At 35.6% G+C, this 12,271-nt stretch overlaps 1 protein-coding gene across 3 annotated transcripts in view; it reads left to right on the forward strand.

The window, feature by feature from the left end:
* Nucleotides 1-2,939: 2,939 nt before the first annotated feature.
* Nucleotides 2,940-12,271, forward strand: part of LOC128983113 (uncharacterized) — a 39,620-nt gene continuing 30,288 nt past the window's right edge. For 2 of the 3 annotated variants that reach the window (XM_054402278.1, XM_054402280.1), the window contains exons 1-2: nucleotides 2,940-3,506; nucleotides 11,146-11,325. In XM_054402278.1, the coding sequence (XP_054258253.1) occupies nucleotides 3,080-3,506; nucleotides 11,146-11,325 (607 nt within the window). In that variant the 5' untranslated portion in view covers nucleotides 2,940-3,079. The remainder of the gene's footprint in view (nucleotides 3,507-11,145; nucleotides 11,326-12,271) is intronic. The other variant, XM_054402279.1, reaches the window with a different exon arrangement.

A 12,271-nucleotide genomic window follows, 5' to 3' on the forward strand; every position in this document is an offset into this window, starting at 1 on the left:
GTAAATTATGGTTAATTTAACCCCTATTATGTGCCTACTGAGTGAACTGCACTGTTTTGAGGTTCTGCGCATCAGTCGCGGCGCGATTATCGCTTAGACTGGTCCCCGGGGCAGTGGTCCACGACTGTAGCTAGCGACTCTTGCGATAGTCGCTCCAAGCAAAACAGGACAACGCAAACTCCGTCAGAGCAGTGCCCGGCTACTATCGCGGAGCGATTATCGCCATGCGACTATCGCTGCAATCGCTCCAAGCAAAATAGGCCTTTAACCGGGCAATTTTTATCAGCACATCGGTTTAACCGGACTAGGTCGGCAGGCAGTGGGAGGTAAGCATTACTGAAACGACTGTTCTTGTGTTAAGGATATGAGAACAGTGATTATGCTCTACTACATTTTAGTCAAATACTGTATATACAGTATGCATTTAAACGGTCAGTTTTAATGAGTTTGTGGGACGTCAGTTTAACGAGAAAACCCATTATCCGGACTGACCTCGGCCCCGAGAGTCTGGATAAGAGGGAGTCTATTGTAACTGTAACTATAACTGTACATTTAACTATGTTATAGTGACACAAAAAAAAAATATAACAGCCAAAACTTCATGCAATAACCCCATAGTACCACATACAATATGTTTACTAGTGTGAACTACGCTGTACATTTAACTATGTTATAGTGACACAAAAAAAAAATATAACAGCCAAAACTTCATGCAATAACCCCATAGTACCACATACAATATGTTTACTAGTGTGAACTACGCTGTAGGCTTCACATTGAATGTGTTGCCCATGTTTATTAAATTAACCTAAAACAGAGTTTTTTTTGTTACAGAGTCATTGATTGAGGTGCTGGTGAACTGATTGAAGACTTAAACATATTTTGTTATTAGTGTGAGGTGTGATAGTACAGACTGTTGTGATAAATTACCACTGTTTATGATTTACTTTATATGTTTTAAAATAAATGTTCTACATAAACTATTAAAATTGAATGATCATTTACAATGCCACTATTTCCAGCTGTAATAATTTTTTTTATACTTCTTTTAATTATTTTTTACTTTGTTTCTAAACATAAGTTCTGATGTAGTCAATATTTGCATAATATGCACTTTCAAAAATATAAAATAGTAAACACAACAGCTTTTTATATACCATTGTTATTATTTATTGGTGTTTTTGTATTGCAATCGTTAAGTTGCATGCGTAGTTGCAGATGCATTGGTCTGTTTAAATGTATAAAGGAACTAAAATAAAATCTGAAAATTCCAGACTAACATAAAGATTATTCAAACAAGGTTGAAGTATGTAAAAAATTCCAAAAACTCTTATTTTGAATTTGGTAAGTTTAATTTGATACCAAATATCGTTGACCTTATTTCCTATATTTTCTCAGAATGGTATTTCAATTTATTTTATAGTTGCAATGATTCTGCTCCACTCAAATTCCAGGGCATGGACTGCAATCAATATCTGCCAACATCAAATTCGAGAAAATCTTAAAATTTGTTAACTCACTTGTATATACCGTATAACATTTAAATACAACATGAAAAATAATAGGATTTCCTGGAATTTTTCTAAAATGTTTGAGATCATTCTCAACATCCCAGGCAATTTTCTTGAATATACTCAGATCATTCATAAAAAATATTCTAAGAAAATTTTTATATAGCCTAGAAATCTGGAGAACATTCTCAGAATATTCTGGAAAAGTACTATATTCTGAAAAAGTGGTATATTCTAAACATATTAAGTTTAAATTATTAATTTTGTCAAGTATGACAAAATAACTTGAAAAATACAAAAAACAATGTTTTTAGAGTAAAATACCCCCGCCGCAGCAAACCTGCCGACTAAGCGAATTTCCAGTTGCCTGAATTGATTTTCAATTAAATGTCTTAATTAACATTAATTTTTATGAGTACATAGGCATGCTGCTACAGGGAGGGCAAAAAAGTGTGTTTTTTAGTGAAATATTAATAACTTAGTATAAAATGAATAAATTTACCAAGTTTGATCAAAATATATCCATAAACAAGCAGACTACAACATTTTACAATATTCCCCATAAGAATAACATGGGAATTTTAAAATAACAATTATTTGAATTTTCTCCGTAACTAATAATAGTACAAAAACACTTTGATATACTAAATTATTTGTTTTTTTAAGCTCTTTAAGATGGTCTGAAGAGAAATTGGGAAATTTTGCGTTTAGAGGGTCAAAAATTAGAAAAACCCATTTTTACCCCATAAAACCCCGTTCCCATGGTCCGATCATGCTGGTTCGCGAACTCATTCAAGTTTATCCCGCCTTACACCTTCAAACCAAATTTCATCAAAATCGGATAAAAATTACTCAAGTTATCGTGTTCACGGACATATATATATATATATATATATATATATATAAATCTATATATATATACATATATAACAATTTGAACGAATGGCGTTTTTGGCCTCTGGGGACATCAAAATGAAAAAGTAAATCGGTCCCGGGCCTAGGTCTTACCATGCCACCTACGGTAATAGCTACTTCCCTATAGGGAAATTCGCTAAAATGGGAAAACTCAATTTTTAGTCCATTCCCATAGTTAGTATTAAAGTAACGAATAGGTACTTAAAATGCAACGGATGATGGGGGTGACAGAGATGACTGACTCAAGTCGTCAATCGTCACGGAGGTAGCTATACTAACAGCAGAACTGAAACTGAAACTGAACTGAACTAGTAAGTTATGACCATGACTCCTGAGTCGACTCGTTGAAGACCAAATACAACTGAATTGGTTCTTTCTGGCGCATGCGCAGTAGACTAGTCCAATTCCTGCCCTGAAACGCTCGCGAATTGAGACGGTGATGACTGATCTGAAACTGATAGCTACCTTCAGTCAAGCCAAGCCGTACTACTTGGTTGGTTTCGCGACGAATCTAGTAATCGTGGTTAGAATTAGGACGTAGACGGGAATCAAGTGGGTCGAGTTGAACTTTAACCGTATTAAAATTAAACATTTTTTCTTTGTGTTTCATAGTACAGTAATATTAAAATAATAAATAAAAATAAGTAAATAGTATGCAGCCTGGTATGGAAGATACCGTCATAGAAAATATAGATGGTGTGCCTGTAATTCGAATTCGAAAAGAACTATGGAAAAATCCACGAACACCGGTAAGAGAGAAACGACCGATTTGGACAAGTGATGAAGTAATCAGAATGATTCAAATAATAAAAGACAAAAATATTCTTTCCCTTTTGTATGGCGGGAAATATAGAAGAAACGATGTTTTCAAAGTTGTTGCAGCAAATTTAAGAAGAATGGGCTACAATAGAACAGCAGAGCAAATAAGCACCAAGTGGAAACACCTTCGTCTTACTTATGCCCACGCTAAGGCGGAATTAAAATCCGGAATATCCACCGCAGGACAAGAATGTGCATTTTATGAACAAATGGATGACCTACTAGGAGATAGGCTTCATATTGTTGGCATTGATGCCCCAGGTCAGTGAAAATATTTTATTGGATTTGGTGCTAGACCTATTAAGTAGATAAACATACTCCCTTAGTAGGCTAGATTTCTCATCCTTACTGAACAGCTGAAGACTATTTTATTGCTCTTTTATGGTTTACTGCAGAGGTCGTGTTTTGTTTACAATTTGTTTCTTGTTATTTCAGTCATTTAAAATCCTCATTTTGGTACAGTTTCTTAACATTTTCAAATCGATAGTTTCAATCAATAAGTAGCATAGCCCAGCTAAGAAGCTGTACCCCTGGGCTATGCTAATACTGTACCGAACCGATTGAAACTAGCAATTCAATTAGTAGGCTACACCTTAATGTGATTTTTTCATTAGGTATCAGCAAGTTTGGTTAGTTTTCTAGCTTAGGGGTAAGTTAACACTTTGCCCTCGAAAAGGCAAAGACTTGGGGGGGGGGGGGATATTGACCTCAGCTGTTTCTAAATCAGCTTGTCATTGTTTACTCAGCGCCGTGCCTCTAAGATTGTACGGCCAGCACTACTGGCCATTGTAGTTTCTCTGTTAGGTTGGTCACCATTCTGCCAACCCAGCTACATCAGCTTGTATCAAGTATTTTGTTTATGTCAACTATGGTAACTTAACCCTCCAAGTGTCCATAGTTTAGGCCTTAATGTCCACCTATTTTTGGCGCATTTGCAAGGTTTTATTAAAACGGATCTGAGAAGCTTAAAACAATGTTAATTCTAATGTTCTATACCATTTTGTTTGGAAAATCATGGGCTTCAATATCATACATAAAACATAAGGAATATTTGGTTCAAAAAAATTTTTGAGGTAAAAAAAAATATTTTGGAAAAATTGAAAAAAAAAATAAGTTTGCGCTCAATGAAATTGTATAAATTATAGGCCTATAAATATTTGAAAATAGCCACTTTGTTCTAAATTTTATGAGGATTACAAATATATAATCATACAGTGAGGTAAGTTATCAAATAAATACCTAAGTAACGAGTGAAAAACAGATTTCAGTACATTGCGTTTAGCTAAGAATGCATAGCCTAACCATAGCTAGGAATCTGGCTGATAATTTACATCAATATCACTACCTACTTCTTCAGGATCATCAACCAGCCCTTCAAAATCACTTAAATCTTCTTATAATGCACCACGTATATCACTACTTTTGATTTTTAACACGAAAACAATGATAAACGTAATAAAACACATCAGTCATCGGTCCGAGGATAACCAAGCTGCTTACAAATACGAACGTCAGCTGTCTGCTACAATTACGATCGGCTCGGAGAACATACAGCGCTGAGACAGACCTCTGGAGAAAGCTTAGAATATAACAGAAAGAACGATACCTAACTTGATCCAGTTCAATCCGATTCAGTCAGTCATAGAGCCTTCGCCGTAAACGATGTGACACTACACAAAGTGTGTAGCGCGTCGATTTTTCGACGATGGACGCTCGGAGGGTTAAGGGCCAAGGTTTTACACATTTGAAACTAAAGATAAATTAAAATTATAAGTTTAAGTCTAAGTTTAATATTATTATATTTTATTGAAAGCTAATGAAATAAGAAATAAAACTAACCCTCCGAGCGTCGAGAGTCTACGGGTAGACGAACAAAACCCCCTGTGGGGCATCGAGCATCTAGACGCGTAGACAAACACGCAGTGTTCCGTTCAATTCGTTCTAAATCCAATTCGACGCAACGGGACTTGATTGATATTGGTATCACCGTTTACGGCAGAAGTTGGGCTTTCTCCCAATGTCTGTCTTGAGCCACTAAACTGTATGTAGCGATCGTAGCGCAGCTGTAAACTTTGTCAATGTTTTGTTTGTTGACATTGACAGTTGCTTGTTTACTAACACTTGTAAATGGTGGATTGTTGTTTTAGATGTCGTGTTAATTCCTAAATATGGATTGTAGTGACATTTGTGATTGTTTATTTGAGAGTGGTGATGAGTTAGATGATCCTGATGAAGTAGACATAGACAGTGATTTAGAAATAAATGAACCTCCAACATCAGATTCAGACTAGCCTATATTAGCCTATTATCAGATTCTGACCATAAACGTGGCACAGAAAATCACTTTTACTCCTATAACTTTTTGTTAACTATACTTTATCTCATTAAACCCCAACAAGAAGCGCATTGTGTTATCCATTTGAAACTTTAGTGGTGATTTTATAACAACACGATTACCTTCTTTAAGTATTTCAAACTGATTTATATCCACAGTAAAACTAGCTTTTTCTAAAAACCCTCGTATGTGCTTCTGTAGCGATTCCATTGTCCAATGTCCACTGTTAATCACCATAGGTGTAAATATGTTTTCAAAAGTCATACTAGCAGTTTGCACTAAATTATAAATGTTGTTTTCAGAATAAAAACCAATCAACGCTATCTGGTACTTTGAAGTTTCACCTAAATGGATCGGGTGCTCCAAATGGATATTTAACAATGATGTATTTCCCGTCAGTTTTAAAATAGTCATATCTAATATAATATATTAGATATGAATATATTCTTAATTATTTTTGGGTAAACTGTCATATAAATCATTAATGCTTTCTCTTGCGCTTTCTTTTAGTGTTTTATAACGGGTTTCCAATTCTAGGATTTTACTAACAAGTTCGTCCAATTGTAGTTTTACCACAACATCGTTTGCTTCAATGGCCTTACCAACGCCGCTTATTCTCTTATGGTTTTGAATCTAGAGCACATCCACAGTATTAGTTGTGGTAGACTTTTTCGGCACAATGCGTTTTGTTGTTTTGATCACGTTTTTAATGAGTTTTTCCAACTCTAAAAGGTCTTCCTTAATTGCAACATCGTTATTGTCTATGGATTTAGCGACATTGACAATGCGCCTCCCCTTAACACTCAAATAGTTGCCCGATATACTAATGCTATTCACCAAAGAATCGGTTGTTTTTAGATGCCCCATTAGCTTATCCTCTATTTGTTTGAACATTGTTTTAGCTCCGCTTTTGAATCCATTCTGTAAATTTCGTATCTTTTCATCAACTAGAGATTCACTACACCATCTGAAATACTCTGGGGTTCTTGTAGTTAAATCTGTTTGAATCAAAAGATAATCCATGTCTAAATATATACCTTAAAAGGTTTGTTTTACTAAAATAAAAAAAAAAATAAAATACTTTATTATAAAATTATAGAAACCAACATAACCATACATATTTGTTATTATTCAGAACATGTTCAATTTCATTCCAACTCACACCATTTGAAAATCTCCTTAAAACCTCTAAACACAAATGACCACATATTGGCGGATCGTCATATTCCTGGTATCTATTCATATTGTATAATATACCATCGTCCATGTTCACATATTTTTTCAATTCCAACAACGGTGGTGCGTCTCCAAATGAGTCGAAATATGTAACTCGGTTGCCTGTTTTCTTATAACAAGTCCAGTGTGTACCACCCGATTCTAAATTGCCTAGATTTATAATTCCACATTCGTTTTCACGCGGTTTGTTTGGTAAGGCTTCCCTCATAAAAACACCACGAAAGTTTCTTATTCGTAAAACATTAGCCCAACGCTCCAAGTCAGATATTGTTAATGGGCTTATTTTTTTTTGCACCACTCAAGACCCTGTTCAGTTCTCTGTTTATATGTCTAGTCAAACCGGCACCACTTGCATCTTGATCTATCAGAGTATCCAACTCACTATCAATTAATTTCTTAAGCCATGGCACAAACTGATCTTTCAACAGTGACGCGACTTTGCCTTTTATCAGTGGTGATGCAACTTTCTTAAAATATGGAATATTGTTTTCAGCCAGCTCCAATACTTCCCGCAATAAACCGCCATCAATCACCTCCTTCAGTTGGGCATAATCGAAAATCAACCTCACTCCAGTGTTGTTTTTTATGGCTCTTTCCACCTGCTTATGTTGGTCACTATCAAGCGATACTTCAACATTACCGTTTTCCAGCTGTTCCTTGGGGAGATATAGTACCTAGCACATTTGAGCTTTTTGTTAGCAATTCGCAATTTGTTTAGTTGATTCTTCGTCAGGTTTATCTTACGTTTATACCCCATTGTTATTATGCTATATACACACTTTACCAATTCTCAATCGTTTACTTAATTAAGACTCGTTTGCACATTTAAAGTCTATATTACAAGCACATCTATATTTCGATATATAGCAATGGAGTTGTACTGTCGCGTGTGCAAAATAAACACGGCGTCTGAAAACATAAAGACCACAAAAACTAGAAATAAAAGATGGTTGTCTACATCAAAATGTGCAGTTTGCGGCAGTGTGAAACACTCGTTTATAAAGGAGCCATATGAGGTTTTAGAAGCCAAGGAGTTGCACAGGCCGGTTATTAAAAAGTTCATTAAACGCCGAATAGTCACCAAGGGTATCGACGATTTGTGGGCTGCAGATTTATTAATAATGAAGCAGTACGCTAGGGAAAACAAGTGGTAAAGTACATTTTAAATGTCATAGATACATTTAGCAAATTCGTTTGGTCCGAACCTTTAAAGAAAAAAGACGGGGCAGAGTTGACAACAGCTTTCGAGAAGATTATAAAATGAGCAAACAGTGATGGTCATAAAGCACCAAAGCTTTTACATACCGACAAAGGTACAGAGTTTAAAAATAAACCGTTCAACAACATGTTGAGGAGGCATAATATCAAACTATACCATACAGAGAGTTCCCCAATAGGAACACTCCCCAGGAGAGAAGTCCGCAATAATTGAAAGATATCATAGGACATTGAATGAGAAACTTAAAGTAAAATTCCAAGTCCGACAATCCCACAAGTGGTACAATATACTACAAGAAGTCACAGATGAGTATAACCAACACGATTATCACCACACTATTAAAATGAGACCAGTAGAGGTCAACAAAGATAACGAGGCTGATTTATTAAAAATCTACATTGAGCGTGAACACTAAGTTCGTAAAAAAAAACAAGTTCGACCTCGGTGATATAGTTCGTATCCCAACGAAAAAAGATGTGTTTGCGAATAAATGTAAACAAAACTGGACTTCGGAGATATTTACAATAACACGAATTCTAAACACTAGACTTATAGGATCGCCGATCAAAATGGCGAAGAAATTATAGGCGGATTCTATGAAAAGGAACTGCAGAAGACTGCTCTCTGAGTGTCCGACTGGACTTTGAGGACCGTACCCCATTCTAGGACTGTACCCCGTTCTAGGACTGTACCCCGTTCTAGGGCTGTACCCTATTCTAGGGCTGTACCCTATTTAGGGCTGTACCCTATTTAGGGCTGTACCCTATTCTAGGGCTGTACCCTATTCTAGGGCTCTCATCCTCATCCTGCGCTCGAACTGACAAATACATAACTACTAGTTAGTATTAAGTTATTGACAAATTTACTTACTGTTCAAATGTGCCAATTAAGTTAAGTTTAGTGATTTTTAACTCTTTTCTTGATTTTAAATTGCGTTTTTCGGGGTGAAATAAGTTAGGTGCCAAAGGTAGAAAGTGCTTAAAATAGACTAATTTTGGTAATAAGGCAATAAAATGCAATATAACCTAAGTAGTATAAGTTCAGTATTACTAGACACAAAAAATGAGCTTCAAAATTTACGATGGGATTGGATGCCTCCTTGTGTTGGTTAGTCTATGCTTTAACTTAGGTCCTTCTAGCCTCTAGGCTACTTATGAGTCTAGGATAGGGTATCTGATTTATTTTCAGATCCAAATTGAAATCCATTCTCACCTACCCTTTTTATATTTTTTAGTAGGCCTATCCGACTTCATCGTATTTAGGAAAACTCATTAGGGCCTAAGTTATTTTCCTTCTTTCTTATCTAAGTTTACCCTTTGAGTGCTTATTTTTTAGTGTTTATTCACTAAATTGTTCGTCCAGTCTAGAGCTTTAAATTATGCTTATCATGACATATATTTACATTTGACAACTCTGAGATTTGAACCCATAACCCCCAGTTTTTCGTACACCCTGTATATTAAAAATGGTAAAAATATTTTTATGTTGTTCCTTGGGTATGAATTAGTGGGAAAAAGTGTTTTTTCATCTCTGTATGTCAAGCCGTTCGTTCTGTAATCTGTTTAGGACAGCTTAGAAGACTCACCCTGTATATGGACCAGCTGTCGCAATTTTTTATAAAAAAAGAGTATTTGTATTTTCTGCCTTATTTTTTGTAGCTAACATAGTTGATGGTTTATAACAGTTGCTATAAGTTCATATAGGCCTAGTCATAACAAGTTGTTCTATCAGTTTGGGTAAAAAAATTTTGTATTTGTCATAAATTAGTAAATTTAGTTCAGCACAATCTGTCAGTGGCTCATATCAACTACAACCATTTTGATTATAATACCCCCGCTGCAGCAAAACTGCAGACTAAGCGAATTTCCATTTGCCTAAATTGATTTTAAATGAAATCTATTTAAATAACATTAGGTTTAATGAGTTCCTACCTAGGTTTGCTGCTACAGGGAGGCTAATAAAGGTGTTTTTTAATGAAATATTAGTGATGGGTAGCCTCTGGACCATTAAGCAACAATAATAATGGTTTAATTTACCTCTGTCAATATGGTCCTTGCGTAGTTTGTCACTACTGCAGTTTCGTGCTCGTGGAGCACATCATCAGGTGAAGGTCACAAAAAGTTAAAACATTTTCCTTACGTGAAGGTCGTCAATTTAACACACCGAAAAAAACACATAACACACGAACGGTACGAAAAAACATTTGAACTTGGCCAATACATTAAACATTACACACGGGGTCCGGCGCCGGTAGAAGGCAAGTCATGACTGACGTGTGTTGTAGTCGGTAGCCCCTCCGTCCTCACTTCTCTTATCAGAACCTTTTCTTTGGTCTTGTTCCAGGATGTGAATGGCGGTATTATAAATAATGTTTGACTGGAATGATAGTTGTTCGTTTAAAATATGGTTTGGATGTACTTTAGCTGCTCGGTAAATTTCAAATTTTTCGATGGTGTCCATGCACTTTTATGACAAGTCACAGAGTTTTAGATGGAAATATTAGTACCGTAGCTTACTATAAAATAAATAAATTTGCCAAGTTTTATCAAAATATTTCCATAAACAAGCAAACTACAACATTTTACATTATTCTCCATAATAATAACATAGGAATTTTAAATTTCCAATAACCCTTCAAAAACACTTTGGTATACTAAATTATTTGTTTTTTAAGCTTCCTAAAATGGTCTAGAGAGAAATTTTGAAATTTTGTTTTTTGAGGGTAAAAAATGAGAAAAACCAGTTTTTACCCTTTAAAACCCCCCGTAGGCCTAAAACCCTGTTTCCATGGTTCGATCATGCTGGATCTCGAACTCATTCAAGTTTATCCCGCCTTACACCTCCAAACCAAGTTTCATCAAAATGGGACAAACATCACTCAAGTTCACCCACGTTTATATATAAATATATATATAAAAATTGAACGAATAGGGTTTTTGGCCTCTATGGACATCAAAATGAATAAGTATATCGGTCCCGGCTCCAGGTCTTATCATGCCACCTACGGTAATAGCTAAGCCTACTTCCCTATGGGGAAATTCGCTAAAACTGGCAACAACTTTAGTGTGGGCCTATTAATATACTATATTATACATATGACAATTTTGTAGCGGAAGCTGATGAATCCAAGCACGAAGTGAAAGTTGAAATTCACAGCCATGAAAACATGGAACAAGTTATAGAAGATGAAGTTCAATTGGAGTTTAGTGAAACAGATTACAGTCAAGTTGATTTCAGCCAGGTTGAAGTCATTGAAACTGATGCTAGTGTAAATGATGTCAATTTGTCGGGTGAGTATGTGTATACCAATAGGTATCTAGCTGGGCAATGATTATTTGAAGCAAAAATTTTATAAACTTTTAGCTGTAGCAAAAGTACACATACTCCGTATCCCCAAAAATGCTTTGAAATTTTGAACTATTAATAAGTATTTTTATTATATCTGCTGATCCTATCATCGTCCCACTCTAAAATTTTTAAAGTTTACTTACTAGATTATAAACTTGAACATATGTAATACAGGGTGGCGCAGATGGATCGGGTGGTTTTAAAATACTTGTCAAACTGTCAATTTTAAAGGTATTGGATTGAAATAAAGTGCAAAACGTGTAGTTACAATGGAAGTTTATTGAAAAAAATTAGTTAAGTTAGTTTTTTTTAAAATTACATCCATCAAATGCCTTCCTTCTCGAGCGACGCATTCTTGGAGTCGGTCCTTGAGGTTCCGCATTGCTCGCTCAAGCACATCACCAGGAATTGATGTGATTTCGTTGTGAATTGCAGCCTTCACCTCATGAATGGTCCGGGGTTTGTTCATGTAGACCCTTGCTTCAGGAGTTGAAGGCTGCAATTCACAACGAAATCACATCAATTATCAATTCCTGGTGATGTGCTTGAGCAAGCAATGCGGAACCTCAAGGACCGACTCCAAGAATGCGTCGCTCGAGAAGGAAGGCATTTGATGGATGTAATTTTAAAAAACTAACTTAACTAATTTTTGTCAATAAACTTCCATTGTAACTACAAGTTTTGCTCTTTATTTCAATCCAATACCTTTAAAATTGACAGTTTGACAAGTATTTTAAAACCACCCGATCCATCTGCGCCACCCTGTACTAGCAGAGTACCCGTCCTTCGTACGGGGTTGGCATATAAGTATAAAATGCGTATCGCATTTATACTCAAGCTTTGCGTTTATAATAAAAATCCATTTTAAAAATCCAAGGGAAAATTCTT

This window comes from Macrosteles quadrilineatus, unplaced genomic scaffold (genome assembly GCF_028750875.1).
Source record: "Macrosteles quadrilineatus isolate MER2022 unplaced genomic scaffold, UCM_ALF_1.0 Scaffold_1__1_contigs__length_201487025, whole genome shotgun sequence".
NCBI lineage: Eukaryota > Metazoa > Arthropoda > Insecta > Hemiptera > Cicadellidae > Macrosteles > Macrosteles quadrilineatus.